The sequence below is a fragment of the Anas acuta genome, chromosome 5, assembly GCF_963932015.1.
Source record: "Anas acuta chromosome 5, bAnaAcu1.1, whole genome shotgun sequence".
In the NCBI taxonomy this organism is placed as follows: Eukaryota; Metazoa; Chordata; class Aves; order Anseriformes; family Anatidae; genus Anas; species Anas acuta.
This window is the reverse complement of record NC_088983.1, coordinates 55,348,857-55,371,904: the sequence shown is the minus strand read 5'-3', so window position 1 is coordinate 55,371,904 and position 23,048 is coordinate 55,348,857. Positions and strand designations below refer to the sequence as shown.

Here is a 23,048-nt window from a genome sequence, read left to right as displayed (position 1 = left end):
CAAGCGAGATCTCAACCTGATCTTTGCACAGCTCTTCAGTGTCTTCTGAAGGTTTATGTTTTCCACATTATCTCTGCAGCTCTTGACTGAACTCCTTCCAGTACACCACAGGCCCTTTAAATTCTAGACACCAAAAGTAACCATAGAATTTTATTATAGGCCTCCCTAGAGCTGTTTATGGAGGAAACGGCACCTCCCTTGGCTACTTAATATACCCTTCGCAAATACATGCAAGGATAACTTTTTCTCTATTAGCTACCATATCACACTGCTAGATGCCATTCAATGTCTTATTCTCCACATGTTAAAAGTCATTTTTGAGTACCTTCCTCTTTAAATTACTTTACTAATTACCAAAGAAGCATTTGTTTCCCCCAGTTTTACATTACCAACCATTACCTCTCTGCCCATTTGCAGAAACTCCATAAATAAAAATTCTTAACTGCACAGAAAATTTCAGTACCAAAACAGTCAAAATATCTCAGATAATGATACTACATGCTAGAACATATAATGACACTTACTTTACCAGGCTTGTTTGCCTCAAAGCTGTTTTCTTTAAATTTCTCCTGCAGGGTCTCAGCTAACCGACAAAGTAAGGCACCATTATCCAATTTCTCCATAAAGGTTTCTGCTGTTATTTCTCTACCTGAACAGCAAGCAGAAAGTTAGAATGGCAAAAAGTGTGCAATAGTATCGACTGCACTAAAAAAAAAAAAAAAAAAAAAAGACATTCTAAATACATAGACAACAACTTGAAAAAAAACATGCTTTAACTGAATAACTTGCATTACATTCAATACTTATTGAATAATCTCACTACTACCTCACCAGTACATATACAGCAAATTATTCAAAAATAACATGCTTTTGGGGGGAAGGTATGTTACCAAAAAATAATTCCAGCCTATAAGAAATCACATACAGCATTTTACATAAGAAATTCCAGTGCTTTTAGCTGTCTTTTTTTACCTGTGCAGCAGGCAGATGGTTTACACCAGTATGTGTGGGTATCTATAGCATAAGAATTACTAACACTATTACTGCAGCTTATTTTGCAAACTGTGCAAAGAAGGAAATGACAGTTTTCTTTAACAAGCCTTCAAGACTTGATCCTGCAAAAATGCGACCAAATACTAGTGACTGCAAAGCCCCTTTGAAAAAACATTTTTCAGAAGAAATGTAAGATTCATAAAAAAAAAAAAAAAAAAAAAAAGAGAGAGAGAGAGACATGACAAAATTTCATGTCATGTATCTACTTGCCACACAAATTAAAACTTTCATCCAAAAGAACAGAACCAATAGTCTGATTTGATATTGCCATTCTGGCTGATAACATCAAAATATGCTGGCTGGAACAAAGCCAACTGCCTTCCATGACTCTGCCACTGCATCTTTCTGCAGGAGGAGATCCCGAGCGTCCCACAGAGAGACCTGCTTTCTGACAAGGCTGGACAGGCCAGTTGAAAAGGGAATCATTTGCTGCCTCAAACTAAACTCCCAGCATCATGACATCATTTTCAAATTAAATTATTTATAATTATTGTTGAAACTTTTAATATTTTTACTGGAAAAATTGGCTTCTCTTTGGAGACTCTTTTGACCAGCAGCTGTCTTGTTCAGCATTCTTAACTTCTACCAATACCAAGAGAGAAACAAAGACTAATTATTGCTTTTCCCATTAAGACAGAACTTAGTTTTTTGTTTGTTTGTTTGTTTTGGTGCACTTTTTTTTTTTTTTTTTTGTGATATCTTCCTCTGTCATTTGGAAACTGGAATAACACTATCAACTGATTCTTTTCATAGGGTATTATACAGCAATCCCAAATAATGTTGTGAGACTGGTTCCCAAGCCCATTCACATCCACTTCTGCTACTCAAAACTGATTTAAAAAAAAAAAAAAAAAAAAAAGTAGGTAGAAGTCTGCCCACTGCTGGTTATTTTTGCCACAGATTTTTGACCAGGAAGCAGCTGCCTGACCAAATCAGTTAATCAGTTTTATACTTTTCCAGTCAGTGTGGGAAAAATTATTTTCCATGAGATGTCTGGAAACTGAAAGCATTAGTCTGCTTAGAGCTGGTTCACAATGTTTTTGCCAAAAAAAAAAAAATAAATAAAAAAATAAAAGGAAAAAAATAGGAAAACTATGAAAAAGATTAAGTAGAAATAAAGCTTTTCTATACTTTTTCATTGAGAAGGGAAACCAAATACTCAAAAAAAAAAAAGGAAATAGATAATTGAAAACTAATGTTATACTCTAACATACTGTGAGTACATTGTAATCTGATAATCAGTGTTCACTTACAACATTGAAGAGAGCAGTATTATAAAGCAATATCAGTAAAAAGGAAAGATTATTTGTCTAGGCCCTTGCTTGAAAACTGTTAGATACTTCACCACCCTTTGGACAAAAAAATGCCTAGTCTTTTCAGATTGGTCAGTTAAAGAATAAAGATTAAGACAAAGATCTTTCCAGCAATTCATTCTCAGATACAACAACAGACTTACATTTCTGGTTACAGTTAAATCTGCTTTTTCAAATGCATTCCTCAGAAATATCTGTTTAATGTCAGTTGGTTCTATTTGTTTGTTTGTTTTTCCTCTCCCCTCCCTTAATTCCCTCTGCCATACAGCCTGCTTTATAGCTCCCATACACGGAAATTACTTCTCCAGGCAGAAGAGCAGTAGCAGCACTGCAGACATTGATCATGGTGGTAGCTTATGCATAACTGACATGATTTTAGCAGTGCCTCCAATTCAGCTGAAGCTGGGTCTCAAACTGTAACAGGTCACAGATACAAAAATTGAGCATTTCAGCACCTCAAAAAACTTCATCACCATTCTAGCTTCTGTTTTATTCCCATTTGTGCCATCAGCATTTATGGCAAAAGGTATAAACCAATAGAAACCTGAAATTGAAATATTACCATGTTATAGGAACTGCTTTATTTTTAATGAAGTATTGGATTTTTTTAATAGACTCATTTTCTCTTTAAAAAATCTATTTCAAACATTTTTAATCTCTTCAAGGTTTTACTTTTGTTTTGAAATGCACAATTACCTCTTGCATGGGTAAAAGAGAAATCACATCCTACCAATCTATTCTGTTCTATAATTTATAGATGCAATTTATAGATTTTACTGGTCAAGCCTTAAAAAAACAAAACAAAATATAACAAAAACCATGACACTTAAACCTATTTAAAGCTATCTTCTCTTTAAATAGACACGGGAAAGATCTTCTATCTTCTGCTGATATTTAACAATATGTTTACACTATTTTTAATGCTGAATTGCATTAGCAGTTTGGTCACTGCATATTGTATGCTAAGCTGGAGTATTTTAGTTCTGTTCCCTTTTATGAAAGCTGAAAGAATGAGTTTTGCACTGAACATCTGTATCCAATGAAAAATATATTAGGTGTCAGCTTTCAATTCACTGTATTTTATGGCTCCAAGAGGTGGCATTTCTTTGCTAAAACAGACACTCTGACATATTTAACAGTTGAAATGTATTGATTCAAATGAGAGTAATGTTCATAGCCTGAGGAAAAAAACGGCTCTGTGTATTTGTATGGAAAAAACATTAAACTCCATTAAAAATGTATAACTCCCCCTATAATTACAAGAAAGCAGTTGCAATGTTTTTATAGAATGGTAATAACATTAAATATAATAAAAAACAACACTAGAAGTATGAAAAAAAAAAACAGGAATATGAAGTCTTTCTCAAACCTTACAAGCATTGCTTACCCTCTCTTACACTACACTGACCAGATACCCCTTAAAGAAGTAGTTCTTTTTCCTGAATGCCTATTGCTTGGGAACTGTGGGCAGCTATCTGCAAGGCCACCCAGCCCTGGGGTCTTCATGCAAGCAGACTGGGAGGTCTGTGAAAGAACAACTGCAAAGAGCCCGTATCCTCACCCTCTTGGGCACATGCCCTGGGTAAAGCATTCCCTGTTGCCCCCCTTCCTCCCCAGACAACCAGAACCTTCAGAAAATGGTGGAGGGACTCGAATATTAAAACAGAGGTATCAAAGTCTAGCTGCTTCCTCTATTCCGTCCCTGAATTGTTCCACACTCATTTTAATTCCTACAATGCAAGACACTGGCTCCAGCCCAATAACTAGCTGATAAACTATTTGAAGTGAAGATTGGAATGGTAAGTCAAAAGTAATAGTTTAGAAACAGAAACATCTCTGAAACATCTCAGTAGGAGGATGCTCTTGTACTGCACTGAGGTAGCAGTGGAAGTATTTCTCTTGACCCCTCTACTTGTGTGGCATTCATACCCGAGACAACAAAAAATTGAGGAAAACAATGGCCAATGATTTTATGCACATAAAAAAATTGCCTCTTTTCTGACAAGAAGGCTGTTGTGTATCCTAGAATAGCAGAGAGCAAGAGGAATAATGTTGATAGCCTTGACATTATTGTTTACTTGAAATGGGATACATAAACAACCCCAGTGGCATGCTGATACTAAAGAAAATTATAAAGTCTCTCAGCTACATAATTTACTCAGTGCCAGCAAAAACACTACAAGTATCAGTGCCATGAATATCTCAATGTTCAGAGATATTCATTATTTCCCTGTATTTCCCACTGGCTTGAGCTGAACACACAGCTGTTGAAAATAGAGGTACTGTTACAAAATACTCTTAGACTGTAAGATAACTGAGCTGAAGGAGGTTTTGCTGAAAACTCAGAATCTAAGAAATACCATTTTCTTACAGAAGACTTCCAAGCCTTCATCCCCAAGACTTTATGCCTCCTTCCACACAGCTTTAAATTCCAAACCTGGTCTCAGCTCAGTGCCTCTCCGACCTTCCTCACCTTACTATTGCTTTTCTCCAGGTCTACTCCATTTCCTTATCCAGGCAAGCAACTTTTACATGCCTCGTACACCATGCAATTTCTACAAGTCCAGTTTCCTCATTATCTTACAATCTCCAGGTCCTTACCTATGAGTTTCTGAAGCCCAGAAGTTCTGATAGCTAGGGTCTCAGCACCGAAGCCCAGATATGTTCCCATAACCAGGGAACATCTTAAAGGCCTATTTTGTAGTTCCATGTTCTAAATGAAGCAGGATGGAATAAACTATGGTATTGGAATCTCCTGCATCTGGTAAACAGTCCCCAGCAAAAAAAGATCAGGGCTTTACACAATAGCCAAAAGGGAAACAGGGAAATTTGCACTTTATATCTGTCCTACACTATCAACTCATCACGAGGCCTGCTCATTCTGATGGAAACCTTTTCCCTCTCCAGATACCTAAGATAAAATGAGACAGTATTGCAGAATACAGAAGGCAGCAAACCCCTGTTGCCTTCAAACTGTCATTTTGCCTCCCCTAGAAGATGAGTGTGGCCCAACGGCTGTAATTCCTATGCAAAGCTCGCTCAAGGTGATATAGATTTCAGTGTCAGCAAGAGGATTCAACTAAACATGTATTATCTATCCAATTCAAAGTGCATCAGCAGTGAAAGCATTGTGCTTATTGTGCTTCATTGGCTCTATACAAAATAAGGGCATGGCTAAGGAGATGATCACACCTTGCAAGACAATACATCTGCTCAACTTTGGCACTGCAAAATCTCTCAGCTGAGCCACCAGAGCTCAGCAGAGAAAAGTGAGGCTATGAAACAGAACATCCATAGAACATCCAGCATGTAATCCCATGCCTGCCGCAACCCTGAGGCACCCCATTTTGCAAAGGCTATGACGTAAAACATCACAAATCAATCCCATAGGAAACATGGATTTCATCTGAGATGTCCCTCTCCTAGTCCCTGGAATGCAGGCAGGTAACATCTATTCAGCAATGTAGCTGTAATGACAAACTGTTCTTTCAAAAGCTTTGAGTTTCTCCAACATGAATCCAAAAATAAATAGTGAAATGTGTGCAAAAGTACTAGATACTACCCAGAAACAGTCTCCATACTAAACTACATGCTAAATACTAAAATGTCTAATGTCTCAGGGTTAAAATTCTTAGAAAGCTATTTTTCAGATTCATCATGTATCCCAGTCTTCCCATTTGTCCCTCATATAAGGTCAAATTCTAGATGTGATGTCTAATTTTTATGTAATTCATATTATAAAGGTCAATATTCTTTTCATCTTTTCCAGTTTGCAATTTTGAACCCACACAAGGCTTTGCTGGTGCAAAATTAACTGCCACTAACACTGTGTAGGACGTGTTTGCTGCTCCACAGAATGCCAAAAATGCCGTCAGTTGATCAACGTACATCTAAGAGGTTCGTCCCTCTTCTTTACTAAATTACTTTGTAATATTTTTGAAAAATTCTACATTTATTTGAAAAGATTATTTGTCCTTGTTGATCCATAGTACAAATGAATGAACAAAATATTATGAAACAAAATGTGAACACAAAATGACAAAAATTTATTTAAGTACATCCTAATTTTTACTATACTATAAACCGGGCAGTCATATTGTCCTGATGTTTTAATAATAAAGTGACATAAAGATACTTAAAAGTAGATGACACAAGTTAAAGCATATAGCAAACTAGGGTATGGTTATACAGAACGTTTTATCCTACAGCAATACGTGCATTTGTCCTTCCTCTCATGAAAGTTAACCACAATTATATAGTAATTAAACCAAATTTGAATTCTGGGTGAATATATTTACATGAATATAATTACTTTAATTTGGTTACACTTAATTTATTTTCAGTGTGAATTTTAACTTAATTATTAATTTGAATAACAACGTCTACATAGGAATTCAAAGCACTTGAACAAATCACTGTAACTTAGTTCTTCAAAACAATCTCTGAGAAAAAAAAAAAAGCTTGGATGTGAAGAGGTGTAGGGGAATGCATTAAGCAAATGAACTGTGTATGCTGCTTAATTAAAAGAAGGCTGAGCCCATTTCGTTACACAGTGCAGAGTTTGGTGTCCATATGAAAAATCAGATTTTTAATTACAGTTGGCATTTCAGAGCCTCCTGCTGGTTGCTACTTTCCTACTAAAAAAAAGTGACCTCATTCCTAAACTTGTCACTGGGAAAGCTCTGTTAGGAACTGCTAACAAACTTCTATTTGTTTTCGCGTGGCTCACTATAACTTCATTGTTTAAAACATTTCAACAATACATTAAATCCTTGACGGAACGTGCTTCTACTGATTCAAAAAGCAGTCCTTTGGATTGCTGTCTTGTGGTAATTGGAACGAAAAGGCAGGATTTCTAGATTTTGCTCTGTCATTGCCTAACCAACTTAATATTTGAAACTCATTAATTTAAATGGAAGTACCACGCTAAGATGTGATTTAAGGTGCCAATTTTACAGTTTTGAGTTCATAGCTATTCCAACTCTAAAACAGGTATCACCTATCTACAAAATATTGTGGTCCTGAGTACATTCTGCTGACACCTAATTTTTCTACTATGCTTCTCAGACCATAGCAGTATTGCCCTTCCTCTCAAAAAAGACAAACTGCAGCAATGCAGAACATGCAGAGGAAAGGCACTTTGTTATTGTACGATATCACTGAAAGGGTACAGCTACAGCAGCTGCCAAGACAATACATTGCCTATATTCTCACCAGAGGAGACTCACAGAGAAAATCCCCAATTTAAAAAAGCTCCAAATTTTCCTCCAAAATAAGATGAGCAAGATTTTCAGGTAAACACCTCATCTAAAACAGTATTGCCTGATTTTTGAACAAGGGGAGGAACTGTTGCTGTGTTTCTCTTACTGTCATCTTGAGGATAAGGAATTTGTTACAAAAATCAGCTATTTTTCTGATGTATTCCCTGTATATTCACGAGCAATATGCTTCTGCTTCACACAGCAGGAGGCAGAGCCAGAACCAGTAACTCCCCAGGTCCCAGCCATAACCTGGGGTCAGGCTCCTCTACACACAAGATTCTGGAAGACTTTGCACACGTTGCACTGGGCAGCAATTATCAATCACTAGACTACTTGGTCAGCAAAGAACTATTTAACAGGTTCTTCCATTCAAGACATCCAATACACCCATAGTTTGTACAAAGTCTCCCCATAAAATTCTAAGATACACTTGATGGTAGTACGTAGCACTGTCCAGCTTAATAGTATTAATGCAGAAAGCACATGCAAAGGAAAATTGAAAGGGAAATTTGAGAAAGAACAAACATGGAGGGAGTAAGAGTTCAATCCTGCTGCTGTCAGAAACACTGTGGAGTGTTTCTCCTACTACTTATTAGCTTTTCTGACCATGCTAACAAGTGCAGAAGGTGAAGGTAGCTAGCTAATCAAAACCACCTTGATTTCTGAAATGCAAAGATGTCTGAAGATCTGCATTTTCAGCTGAGAGTGCATCGAGTTCTCTTACTGCCCAGTGATTACGTTACTCTTATTGTATCTTACCCAGTAGGTTTGTGAGCCACAGGGCCAAATCCTCTTTCATCGGCAACAAGTTGGCCTCATGTCTACTGGCAAGCCACTGACTGTACTGATGCATATCAGAGAGGCCAGGCCCACGTGCCTTCGGGCTCAAAGCAGTGCACATTGCTTATCCACTTGTTGTACCTGTTGGATTGTCAAGAAGAAAAAAAAAAATCCATTATACCAAATAAAATTTGACAGGTTCTCTTTTTAGAATTGTAGTTGACAACAATGTTAGCTATGATTGTAAGAAATCAGATGTCAGACAAACAGATGGGGATCTAACACATGAACACTTCAACTGAAGTCTTGTTTTGTTAATGGCTCACGTTGCCACTGATTAAATCACATAGATAAACGTCTACTTCATTTGTACTCACCAAGCTACACATGTTGCCATCACAAAACCAAATATTCTGCAAGGAATGATTAAAATCAAATGAAAATAAACATTTCACACAACTCACTACGGTGCCTGATCCAATATCCATTCAAAACAAATGGAAAGCTTCAAAGATTGTTGGACCAGACCCAAAAAAAACATGTGAACAACTGAGTTACGCTACCGCAGCAAACTTACTAACAATTAACAAATGCAGTTACCAGGTGGGATCCATGTATTCCGCAGCTTTAGAATAACCAAAGAAAAAACACCACGTGGATTTGCTGAATAACATTGTTTCTTCAGAAAGCAGCATGACAGCCAGCGCTGATCACCCACACTTCCCACTTTCACCATTTGCACAAAGACTCCTCTGCTTCAGTGACAACTTCTGGAAACTTTCGTTTCAGGTAAGACAATACGTCATCTGTTAAATATTAGTCAAGTGTTCAGACTCCTGCAGTGGCCAGGGATGTTAGGCCCACAGGACCTATATCCCTGTTCCTGAAGGACTAATTCTCCCATCTGTGGCATTTGCGTGCTAAGAAAGAAGGTTATTTTTTTTTCCTGAAAAGAAAATCAGACCTGAACCCTAATGCTTGCAGCAATGACTGGGATGCTTTCTTGCCTGGCAGGCAGTAGCCTACTGAAAACCTGGTTGCACCGACAAGGCCTTATGGAGGTTGAAAGATTATTAATGGGCTAGGGGGTAAAAGTCCTAAGAAATTGTTCTTTGCCTGTTGTCCCAGGTGACCCATGCTAACTGTGGTTATATGTGGCAGCTGACTTCAGCTTATGAAGCATTGCAAACACTGTTTCTTTCTGTGTGTTGCATACCTTTCAAGTCAGGTAAGAGGTAATAGTGACTTTTTAAAAAAAAAAAAAAAATGTCCAATTTGTTATACTATTCCACTGTGGTCTGGAATAGCAAGAATACTTAAAATAAATTTTTTGCCAAACGGAAAATGTTTACTGAATGTAAAAAGTAATTGCATTTCCATAAAACTGTGCTGTAACCTGCATTTCCAAATACATGAAAAGCTATTTGGGATATTTTAACATTTACATTAAAATACTCCAGCATTTTTAAACCATAGCCTGGGTAACTAAACTTCTTGTTCACAAAAGCTTCTGCATAGCTCTTGATGAGAGCACCCAACCTCCCACTCTAAACCCTGAAACTTTAGTTGCCCTTGAAATAGTTGGACACAGCTTTGACTATGACTCTACCTCTCACTGAAATCAGCCGTTTTTCAGCTGGGAGGTGGGTGGGAGGGGGGGGGTGGGGAAGGAGACAGAGATGGCAATAAAGCTTGTATTCCCGCATACAAATACGTATTTCTGAATCATCATTATATTTGATAGTTTTCTAACAAGAAAAATCCTTAAGTATCAAAATTCCTTTGGAAGCCAAGCATTTTAAAATAGGCTAAAAATGTAAACGAAGCACAGCTCTGTTCTGTAAACTGACTTGTTACAAACATCAGCCTGAACTTGTGTTTTTCTGGTTGATTACATTCAAGTTATACCTGTTCATTTTGTTCAATGGGAAAAAAATAATTTAGGCAGTTGAAAAGTTATCAGGAATGTCACCCACAAAATGGATTCCTTCTAACTAAATGATGTGAAAAGCCTCAGAGTTATAATGACAATGTATTTAAAGCTGTTTGAAGTGACTTGGAGCCACACAATTGATGCTTCAAATCACTGCTCCTCTTTGGACAGATGGAAACAGAAGCAAGATGGAAAACTAACACCACTTGCCTTCAAAGAGTATGTGGGAAAAATCAGGGATAAATACATGTACTTGTTACTTTCTTTGCAGAAAAAAAGTAGTTTTAAAATAATTTGTGCATGATTTCTGGAGTCTATCAACTCCACTGATGAGGTAAGAAGCAGAATAGAAACTAGTTTGCTCTCTTTAATTGTCTTGGAAATTGCACCAGTTAAAATAATTAAAAAAAAAAAAAAAAAGTTTGTTTCATATACAATACACAAATAAAGCACAAGAAAAATGCATCTTTTTCATCTATTTCCCAGTTATACACCAACTATGTAGCTGAATATTTTGGAAACAAAGTACTACAATTTGTTTCTTTTGATAAATACACTGAAAAACACATATCCAGGACTTAGAAGTACCATTGTTCTACAGGAAACAACTACACATTGCACCTCGTCACTGGAAATAATTTCAAGATTCATAAAGGCTTTGAGGAGATGGTTGGACTCGATGACCCTTGGATGTCCCTTCCAACCTACACTACATGTACGCTGCTCTTTAATATTTCAAGGATGCACGCAGACATTTCATGGGGCATCCATCAGATGGCACACAGCTGGGCTGTGCTAACAGCAAAAACAGGGAGACAAAACCCTGTCCTTTCACCTCAAGAAAGCTGCACTTACATTTTCACTCCTAAGACCTTGTATGTGAGATGTGGAGTTAATTGATAATCACCATTATAATATGCCTCACAGACGGCCTGAACGCTGCAGTTGGCTTCCACCAATGAGGCAGGACTAATTCTAAAGAGGAAAAGTTACCTTTTTTTTTTTTTTCAATTGTTGTTATTGTTTCTTTGTTTAAAGAACAGAAAAAAGGGAGTGAAGTCTCCTGGACTAGCTACACAGAGATGGTTTGGGTTTCCCTGTCAGTCTGTGAAACAAGCGCTGCAGTCTGTTTATGCTTCAATTTGTTCTCTGGGGAAACGCAGAACACAGAATTGACAGATCTGAGATATTATTTGAGTTCAGGTCTAAAATCTTGAAATATGCTTCATACTGACCTCTCTTGTCTTACAAAACTCAGCAACCAGGCTGAATGAAATTCAGGAAACTTGGGCCTCAGTGCAGGAAGGAAAATGGGAGAATAAAGAGCTCTGACTTTGGAGGATAAATAGGTGTTTGAGTCTGGTAATAACCTCACTAGTAAGAAGAGCCAAGATCCAGAACAAGAATGGTGCTCTGAGTTTAAGGTGGTTTTAACAGGACACAGGGTCACAGAATGGGAAAAGTTGGAAAGATGAAGAAAGACAAGAAGAGCTATAAACTGAATGATTTGGGCATCTCTACTCTGGGATCAGGTCTACTTGAAACAGTAGCCCTGAATTAACCATAGTTACTGAAAGGATATGGGTTAATTTGCAGGACTGACAGACAAAGTTCGGACAGCAGAATGAGAAAGTCAATACTGATGAAAACTCTCCACAGAAAAGAACCTTGAAGAATCGCAGATGAACCATGTAGAATCCAACTTTATCTCCAAGTTTAATTTCATGTCTGAGAAGATTTCTTCTTCTTCCCCACTACTTCCCCACCACTGCCACTTCTCTGCAAGCCTGCGCTACACCTCAGTAAAATATTTCCTTGCTAGAATCAAAGCAAGAAAGTCCTACCTCAGATGTTTAAAATAAAAATCAGCCTTCAAGGAACAGAGCACAATTACTCCTGTAGCACCTGTAGCTCCTATCACAAATTCTACAAGAGACAGCTGTGGTACAGCTATCAAATTGTGACAGAAGCTATAAACTCCTAAATATTCTTTATGTAAACACTGACTGCTACTGAACCTCTAAGTTTAACTCAAGCCTCCACAATATTTCAGTACTGAAGCACCTACACTCCATCAGTGAAGTACCTATACTTCAGCCTAGAAAAGAAAACATTCTGGGGAGACCTTACAGTAACTTACCAGTACTTAAAAGGGGACTACAAGAAAAATGGGGAGACACTCTTTATCAGGAAGCTTAGCAACAGGACAAGGAAGAATGGCTTTAAACTAAGGGTATGTTAGGTTAGATGTTACAAAGAAATTCTTCACTCTCAGAGCAGTGAGGCACTGGCACAGGCTGCCCAGAGAAGCTGTGGCTGCCCCATCCCTGGAGGTGTTCAAGGCCAGGTTGGATGGGGCTTTGGGCAACCTGAGCTGGTGGGAGGTGTCCCTGCCCATGGAAGGGGGTTGGAACCAGGTGGTCTTTTTGATCCCTTGAAACCCAAAGCATTCTAAAGAATGCTTCTAGAATTCTTCCAAAGAATTCTATGATTCTGTACCATCATCTCACTGCCTTAAGACATATTAAGATATTTACCTTTTGATGAGGTAGCGAAAACTGTCATGATAATATAGCATTGACAGTATCAGTAAGAGAGATTACCTAACTTGCCACAGAGGTAAACAGTAGCATTCAAGGATACATGGCTGCAGCTGAGGAGGCAATCTGCTTTGGCTCCAACAACTATTTCATCCTTTCCTTTTGGCAGACACAAGGTATGAACAAAGTAGCCAAAAAATATTGTTTTTCCCAATCTCACTACTTCCTAACAGCAACATCAAATCAACATATATACAGTTCTTTAAAACTAGCCAACACAAACATGTCAAATATCTCATTTTGTATGTTACACTTCTCTATGAACTGTTGAAGCTGACATGAGATATGCCTAAGTATTTTTAAAACTTACCTCTAAATGCTTTGCTCCTCAAAAAGCAATTTCTTCCCCCTATTCTGAAGGCAAAGTAGGAAAGGTCTTAAACTACTTTTCATTCTGTTTTGTTACAGGTCATATTTATGCAGCACAGCCTTTTTCTTTCTTTTTCCCTTTTTTTTTTTTTCCAACCTCTGTCAATAAGAAGAAAACATCTCAAATTCTCAGACCTATTGTCTAGCTGAAGAATTCAATGTGGGATAGTTTACAGTACACCCAGTGTCTTGTAACAGATTCAACACACTGAAAGGTTATATTTCTCTCTGCTTGCTTCTACTAAACAGTGAAGTTTTTATTTTGCTTTACAGTAGTACATTTAGTTTTCTGTGTATTGTAGCTCTCTGCTTGTATTTTGCCAGCAGTGTAACTTACACTATCTGCTGATTGTTGTTAGTGATCATCAGATGAAAGCAAAGAGAATCAAACAAGTAATCTTCTGTAATTCCACTGGCTTTTGTTGGGGTTAACCAGTAGAACAAAAAGATTCAAGAATAATGCACTCTGTATTTAAAACACACAGGAGTCAAAAATTGTTTAATCCAGAAAGTAAAACTGGCCACACAATTAAGTGCCCACAGTTGCATATCCCTGGATTCAATTCCATTTCTGATTCCAACCACCTTCCTTTATGAGCAAGTTTTCATAACACTACTCTTCTAACAAACTGGAGCATTATCAGAATGAAAAGATTGTTTCCTCTGTATTGTAAGAAGTGTGTACAAGTGTAGGTGCATGCATATATATGCACATATGACAAAAATACACATGCTCCAGCCTGTGAATTCCTCAGGCAAATCAGTAACTTGTTACTCCCAACTACCCACCTAGCACATATACATAATGGTTTATACAGAGAACCTGCTGGCTTTGCAGTGCTCTCTGTTAGATGAGTTTCGCTGTTGCTTCAGCCTTGTCCCTAATTACGACACGTGCATTTAGGTCTCAGTAAACAAAAGGAGGATTGAACCGCTCCTTTTTACTTGCTGCATGATACTGTCCTGCCGGGTCAGTGACAAAGTCTTTCTGAGTCACTTCCTCCTTCTAATTTGTTTTAAGAACTAGTATAGAAATGAAATATCTAGCAAAACAAGTCTTTTTCTTTGTATTCAGTTAGAAAAGTATAAAAAGATGTTAAAATTGGATAGGAAGGAAAAAATCCTAAAATCTATCAGATCATCTCTTATGCAAAGGTCCTGTATGATGTCTCCTTTGTACTACACCAGCTTGATCTAAGCTGCATCACAGACCTGTTGCTTGAGTGTACAACAGAGATGTGTTCGGGCTCTCCAGCCTAGCAGGCAGGACATTGGACTGGCTCCTTTCAGTTGGCAGCCAGAACAGAATTAGCCAGGAGGAAGATTTGTGCACATGCCAGTTCAGTGGCCTGCTCACTCTACAAAGCTGGAACAGAAGATGGCATAATTCAGTCTTGGAACCCAGTGTCCAAGGCAATTTCCTCAAGCTTTCACAGAAGTAAATACTTAGGCTTTAAGCTTGTGAAATGATGTTTCCCCTACTATGGTAGGAGGAAGTGTGTTAGCTATCTAGTTATAGAAGAGAAAATACCATGCATTCAACCGTGCAATAGCTTCACTGTCAGTGGTAGAGAGAGCAGACAGCAGCTTAGACGAGCGCAGCAATAGTTTTCTCTGAAGGAACTGGAACTTGAACACTAGACTGCGCATTGGCTTTGACAGAGGGGTATCGGCTATAACTGCAGACAATCTCCTGCTGTCTTAGAGAGAAGGTAATGCTATTGGAAAGCAGCCATCCTGGAAAGAGAGGAGACAGAGGATCAAAAGCCAGAACAGAGCTCATGAGTATCTGGCAAGGGTCTCTGCTGGATCTCCCTGCTAGTCCTAATCACCTCAAGCAGATGGAAAAGAACAGAACTTTTGAAACTGTACTAGAGTTTAAGTGGACTGTGTGAAGCAGTCGCTTACTGTAAGCTGGGTGCAAAAGAAGCTTAAATAAAAGATCCCACATTCATAAATAAAGTTGCAGCAACAAAACACACTTTTGTGTGAGCAGAAGTGATGCTGCGCACAAAGCGGGATTCGTACTTGCAATCGCCCCTGTCTCAGCAGCAAGTGCCACTCACACATACAGCATGCCTAAGCATAAGCACGCTCACTGATTTTTATCTTCCTACCTTGGTGTTGACGTATTTTTCAGATTTGGACAGAATAATATAAATCCACAAACTAAAGACTGCTTTTTGTTTTTTTCCACATCCTCAACCATATACATATGTGTGCACACACTTGTGTATGCAGAAGCTGAGGGTGGGGGGAGAAGATGCGAATGCCTTCCTTAGAAAGCCACAGGGTAACTAACAACTTCTGTAATTTATGGTTTTGGTGTCAGGAAACTTCTTAATGGTGAGATCTGCTAGACAGTGCTATAACTTGAAGTCAAGTTGTGAAAGCTCCCCTACTTGAAATACTTCAAATAGACTAAAAGAAGTCATAGGACTACAAGCAGTGACCCATCACTCACTGGTCGATGTGAGACAGGCAATTTTTGTCACCTGCAGTTTTCAGCTTAGTGCAGAACAGTCATCTCTTTCCTTCTGCCATTCTACATGTGTAAAAGCAAACACAGTCACTTTTAAAGTTATGATTCTGCCACTACCTCTCATAGCTCCTCTTCAAAAGCTAGTACAGAGCCTTCTCTTCTGTAAGGCACGACAGGTCATTCTTATCTGCATCATCTTAGATGTGAATATATGTCGTCTTAGTTTTCTCAGTACCATAAACAAGAAGATAAAACATAGGCTCACAGATGCAGCAAGCGTATTTTTAAAAGGAAATTCAATTTTTCTAGTTATTTTATTATCCTTATAAACTATACCACAACCAATTTAGCCCAAGGTTTCTGGAGCTTTCCCAGATTGACTTGGAGCATACTGTACGTGTTCGGGGGGAGGGGCACCGGAGGGGAACCACCATCTGAAACTCATTAATCAATTAGAATTTTTAAGGGCTTACATCAAAATGTGATCTACACTGATAAAGTAAACTTTAATCACAAGAAGCCTTTGTCCTTTCCTTTATGAATATACTCGCTACAAACGCGCACAGCGCTCGGAGCGGAGGATGCAGAACCTGGCAGAAGCAGTGCGCTGATACTTTAGACCTGTAAGGCCCTTGGTCTGAGGCCAGACCAAAATGAAGTTAACCACACAAAAATCTGAGCTAATCATTGAAAACCTAGACATTTCCAGGACTATGCCTGGTAGAAACAATTTTGTTGCCTTGATAACGTCTCCTCTTCCAAAAGGAAAGCAACAAGTCCTTCTCACATAGACCAAAACAAAACCTGAGGAATGTTCAATATCTCCCTGCTCATAAAATTACAACTTCTGGAAACCAAGCTGGTTGTAACACAGTCCAAAAACTTTCAAGTTGACTTCTCTTTGCCTGGCTCTTACCACATGTTTTTCTGCTTATCTAAGCAAAATAGCCATTAAAAATTAGTACAGAAGAAGTTTCCATCTCCACCTGAGATCTCAACTAGAAAAGGAAGTATTTCCAGACAGGCACATACACACACACCTGGCATAAGCACATCTCACAGGGAGTGGAAGCGCATCTCTTGCTGCAGGCACACTATGCAGACAGAGTCACAAACCAACACTCATCTACATTGCATTTAATTATGAAGGTCCATTTCCCCCTTGTGTCCTGAAATTAGTGTGAGGCTTCCACCAAGAGCTTTCAAGTGGAGCCAGAAAGGTACTTCAGGCAGTAAGTGTGCCGCTTGAAGTAAGACCACAGGCAAAAAGAAAAATAAAGGAACCAAGTGAGTCAGTGAGAGCTACGAGCTTGGGGACAGCACTGAGTCTTCCTCACCTCACTTCCTTCAAGGTTTGGGTTGGCTGTGGTTCCAACCAGGGTACCACACTCCAGCGGCGATCAGGTGGCCTATGCAACCCCACGATATCAATTCTGGAGCGCCGGCTCCTTTCCTATTAAATCGCAACGCACACCACAAAACCGCCACCAACCCACGACACCTGGCACGGCACCTACCCCGCGGGGAAGCAACCGGTCGGGATTTAACACACGCGGCAGCGCAGACAGACTCTGGGTTGGTTGCTTTTCATTTCCAAGTCACGTCACAGGCGTGCAGGAGCTGCACGGGGAGCCCGCGGCGCATCCTCCCCGCTGCCCCGGGAGCCGGCCCTGGTGCCCCCGCCGGAGAGCCGGGGCTCGGCGGGGCGCACCGCTGCCGCAGCATCCTCCCAGCGAGGCTTTAGGGTCGCCCTAAGAGCTGACCCCGGAGCCCGAGGGCGGCGGCGGGCACAGCCGGCTCCCGCAGCCCTTCCCATGCGCTTCCCCCCAGCTCCGCCACCGTGCCAGACGCGTGTCCCCGTCCCGTCCCCAGCAGCCCGGGAGCCCGGGGGAGGGGACCCGACCTCTCGCCCGCGCTCACCCGCCGCGGAGCCCGGCTCGGCGCTGGGCTGCGATCGTTCCTCGGCGGGGCCCCTCGGCGGCGCGGCTGAGCTAATGCCTTGGCCATCGGCGCCGCTCCCGGCTCTGCCCCTCGGGGGCAGGACCAAGCGCGGCCGCCGCGGGGTGCCCGGGGGCGGCCCCGACGGCGAGCCCCGGCCGCGGGGTTTCGGGCGACCCCCGCCGCGCCCCCAAGCCGCTTGCCAAGCCCGGGAGTCCCGAGAGCGGGAGGGGAGGACCCCTCAACCCCCAGCTGGCCTCGGGGAAGGAGGCTGCAACAGCAGCAGCAGCCGCTCTCCTTCCTTCCCTCCCTCCCGCAGCTCACCTTCCCGCGGCGCTCCCCTTTCTCTAACCGCGGAGGCAGGGGCCAAGCTCCCGGAGCGCCCCCGGGCTACCAGAGCCGGGGCAGAGACCCCGCGGGGCGGGCACGGCTCCCCCCAGCCCCCGGAGCCCCCCGGAGCCCTCCCCGTGCCCCGACCTGCGCAGCCCGGCAGCAGCCGCCCGCCGCTCCTCATGCTCCTGTCCGCTCCGCCCGGGCTCCTTCCTCTCTCGGGGAAAGCCGCCTTTTTCGGATTTTTTTTTCCTTTTTTTTTTTTTTTCTTCCCTCCTCAGAACTCGATTTCCTATATTTCAGCAGTCCGCGCAGCCTGAACGGAAGTTAAATACTTACTTTTTTTCAGAGGGACGGCAAAGGCAGTTGACACTGATTTACCCTTGAAATGCTGAGATATTGTATTACAGCCCTTGGCAGCGAGTCACTGCCGGGGTCCATTTCTCTTTTATTATTATTACTCCCTTTCCAAGACTCTTGATTGTGGAAAAGAAAAAAGGAGAGAGAGAGAGAGAAAGGAAGTCATCCTACCTAAGTAAAAACTCTCTTTTTCATTAATTCAGATAGTTGTTTCTGGAACTTTTAAGTACTTAAGAGCACCTCTTTTGATTGTCACGTTTCAATTTTTCTTTTTTTCTTCTTCCCCTCTGGCTAAAGGAGCAGAATTTCAGCTTTGTGTCTTGGGAACTCTGCGTTGTTCCATATGTCTCCAAAACGATTCCGTGCCACCTTGCAGTCCATTTTGAACAAATACTGTATGCTGTTCCTCAATTAATCATTCTTATATTACACTTTTAGAAGAGTGATGGATAGAGGTTTTGCTTTGTTCATGTATGTCAGGGCTTCGTCTGCCCAGCTGAACTCCAGCTAACTCTTAGCACACCTTGAGTGCAGTCATTATTTCCTTCTCACCTTATTTCATTTTTGTGACATTTCAACATTTTGTTAAACGTCAGAGATAACCTTCTCCAACTGTTGTTTATTCACTTATTCCCTGCACAGAGAAGCCCCTTTCGTGAATTCAATAGCGGGAAACAGATGTTCAGACTTCTGTTTCTCTTAATGCATGGATGTAGATTGTCTTGTTGAGTTTCCTAATGGTATCATGTTATCGCTTTCCGTAAGAGCGCTCTAGTCAACCAGCACGCTTATTTTTTTTCTTTCACAGCGTAGATTCACTTAATTAAATTGTTCTAGCCAGAGCACATTACGTATAATTATACTGAAAGAATTGTCTTAACCCGATTGCTATAAAGCACATCAAGCTGACCCTTATTTTTCATTTGCATTCATTTTTTTGTACTCTGATCTGCTGGGAAAATTTGATTTGCACAATTAATGCCGGGCTATTCCTCAATAATTGCACTGTAAGCAAATTCCTCTTCTCTGAGCAGCAGATGTTCAATTCTGGCCAATCAGAATGGCCACGTCTTTCGTTATTTGTTGTATTCCTACGCTCATATTATGCTGGTCTGATGGACTATTAACTGCTGCGATGAGTGCTACTTAAATGAGAGCATTTCATCAGCATGCTGATGTATTTAACTATCAAGAGTTCTAGCCATGTAGTAGATGGGTAACAGAATTGCATCGAATCCTAGTTTTGTTCTGGGTAGTAAAATGTGGACGGCCCTGAGCATGACAGATTTCTTTGGTTGGTCCAATTTCTCGGTCAAGGAAAAAAAAAAAAAAAAAAAAAAAAAGAGGGAGAGAACGAAAGAAGAAAGCCCTCAGAAGAAAGCCTTCATGTGTTCTCTGGAAGTTACAAGATTCCTACCAAGTTTAGGAATTTCATGTAAGGAGTTAGGCTGAATTAAATTAATTCCATGTACGGAGTTAAGATGAGGCTTTTCCGGACCACAAGCAATAAACCTTGTATACACATTTGCATATGAAGCAGTGAGAAGGACTGAAAGGGCAGTTGTAAGATCTCAAAGCCCAGGTTGGTTATGCCCTCCTTGATGTGGTAGCTTGTCATGTGGTAGCTTGTCCCAAAGAATAACCTAACAGATGCTGATAGTAGCAGAGCATACATTGACAAATGAATCATCTATGTGAATCGTTTTATCCTTATTATCATTTTGATCATATTTCTCTTTTACTATCATTCCACAAAGAATCAATAGCGGACTAGCAAATGCAACACCATTACAACTGTTAAGAACAAAAACCTGTGACTTAGATCAAATCTTATGCACGCAAGACTGAGTGGAACACAGTGCCAAGTATGCATCTGCAATGTACATTAAATGAATGCTACGGACGTTTCACCAGTGACACCACAGTTATGAGTGCACTGAGCTTCACACTTGAAGCAGGAATACAACTTTTCTGTTTCATGCTTTAAGATTTGAATTTGGCTTTCAAATTTGACATAACTCCCCGCAGCAGAAATACATTTTTTACATAAAGTTATTTCAATAACATTCTTGCTAACCTTTGTAGAGGAAATACACAAGTGTTTCCTTGTGAAATCTTAGCACTTCGTTCACTATTTTTCCACATAAATAATCTTCTCTCCCCACACCTTCAACTTCCAGCGTCCATACATTCTGATCATATTTCACAGAATCACAGAATCACAGAATTTCTAGGTTGGAAGAGACCTCAAGATAATCAAGTCCAACCTCTGACCTAACGCTAACAGTCCCCACTAAACCATATCCCTAAGCTCTACATCTAAACGTCTTTTGAAGACTTCCAGGGATGGTGGCTCCACCAATTCCCTGGGCAGCCTGTTCCAATGTCTAACAACCCTTTCAGTAAAGGGTTGTTTCTGACACTTCATACTTTTGATATGATATGAGGATGACTGCGCACATGAAGACGATGATTTGAAGACAGACTTGGAAAGAAGAAAGAGAAGGAAGACTTACAGAGACTGAGGAAGGTAGAGCCTGTTTGGAAATCATACAGTCACAGGGAAAACCTGAGCAAAATCGTTACCATGACTAGGACAAAATGGTTCCACACATCGTCACTGATATAATTTTGACTGTAGAGATAGACAGAGAGGTGTCTAACCTGCTTACATGCAGCAAATTCTATCCAAAGATGTGAAAAACTATGTATGTTTTGGGACCACAAGTCAGGATTCAAAAATTACAGAAGTTTTACTCCACCTTGGTTGCACATTATAAACCTTGACATTTAGATAACTAGACATGAAATTCTGGAGCACAAGGTCAACAAGGATGATTACAATGGCCTATTTTCCTCTATGAAATTCGTCAGCCCTGGTCTAGAAATGTCTTAAAATCAACACACCTGGTGGCCAGCGGATGCTATATCATTCTTGCAGGTCAGCTACTGGTAGGAAGAGAAAATTACCTGGAGCAAGGGGTTATCAATGCACAGCCAGCTCAAGTAACAGTCACTAAACAGGAGGAAAAGAAGGGAGCAGGAAGAAGAACACGGAGAGGCATTTGGAGTTCTTGGTGGGCAGAGAAGAGTCACAGGCATCATGTTTGCCATATCCCTAGACTTTGAACCTTCTCGGTTCAAGAATAACTCAGCATCCTGCAGCTTGGCATTGGAGCAGGCTCACACTTGGTTATTATTATTTCAAGAGGATTCTAACCCCAAGTACTCCTCCTTCACTATGTAATTGGGGTCACAATTCACTAGTCTAATATCAATTATATATAATGGATATAATGTAATTTATGACAGACATCCCAATTCTTTATAGACTCTTAAAGCACATGACTATACAGCCATTAAATGGGACGTTTTGGTTAGCTAAGAGAATAGAGACAGCAGAGAGCAACCGACACACAGCTGCAGAAATGATGAATAAAGTGTGTATTTAGTACAGAATGTCGTACCTGTTGACTTTCATGCTTTTTACCACTTAAGGGACTATGGGTAAAGCTGAAATGAATTCAGCCATGAGTGATTTTCTGTTTTAATTATCATGGAAATAAGGCCTGCTCTAAGTTAATTCCATCCTCCAATAATTCAGTTCAATGCACACAATGATTTTATAATCAATTGTACTTTGATCAAATCTGCAGTGGAATACCCATTTTAAAGCTCTATTAAGACTTTTCAAACAATTCCTTCAGTACAAGAGTAAAATGCTTTGTTCTTCCATCTTGCAAACTTACTATGCTAGAAATGTAATTTAATCAACATACAGTTATGTTACCTTGGATAATTACAACTGCCATGAAAATCTTTGCTTTATGTCTTATATGTGAAACCAACAGCTGTAATCTGAGAAAAATAAGTTTTTGTCATGGCAAGCCTAAATAAAAGTTAACTGCTTACTCTGTATCATATTTATTAAAACCTATTTATTGTTAATCTTTCGGTCAAGGTAGACACCTAGATTAAATTAGACCCAGGAACAGTTTTCCATCATTATAGAATACACACACCTGAATTGATGTACCATGCACCAGCATATATAAACTGCTTAGAAGCTCAAGGTGCATAGTACAAGCCTCTCGGAGACCTATCTTATGGATATGCACTACTGGCAAGAAGCTGTCACAATTCTGATTTTTACAGAAAAATATTTTTTGACTGAGAAGGTCATAATAGTTTACTCATGGATACAGAGCTTACAGCTGTCATTCCAAGAAAACTACTGGAGTTGACACAATGATTAGCAGGCCAAATTCTATGTTCTGTTTGACAATGAGATTATAACATTATAATCTGTCTCCAAACAAACCAGTACCTTAAATATTAACAAGAATGACAGATTGTTATTTTATTTTCTTAAATAGGAGGAACTCAGATATCACATTGATAAGGATTATTTAAATGACAACGGAGATTACATAGGCCTCATGGCATTTTTCTTCCTTCCTGAAGTAACTGAAACTGAAGAAGAAAACTCCAAGTCATATATGTAACTGCATTCCTGTCTCCATGAGACAGTATAGCAATTGCAAGTGACTTAGAAGACTATACAACTGAAACCAACTCAAATACCTCTCAGCCCAAATGTAAACAGTGATGGGAAAATGCATATTTGAT

At 40.0% G+C, this 23,048-nt stretch overlaps 1 protein-coding gene across 6 annotated transcripts in view; it reads right to left on the bottom strand.

Annotated features, from left to right (window-relative positions):
• Nucleotides 1-18,422, bottom strand: part of GAS2 (growth arrest specific 2) — a 90,902-nt gene extending 72,480 nt beyond the window's left edge. Inside the window, exons 1-3 of one of the 6 annotated variants that reach the window (XM_068684979.1) lie at nt 18,399-18,422; nt 8,387-8,548; nt 525-649 (exon numbers count right to left, since the gene is read on the bottom strand). In XM_068684979.1, coding sequence (XP_068541080.1) covers nt 525-649; nt 8,387-8,528 — 267 coding nt within the window. In that variant the 5' untranslated portion in view covers nt 8,529-8,548; nt 18,399-18,422. The other 5 variants (XM_068684974.1, XM_068684976.1, XM_068684975.1 and 2 more) reach the window with 5 other exon arrangements.
• Nucleotides 18,423-23,048: the final 4,626 nt, after the last annotated feature.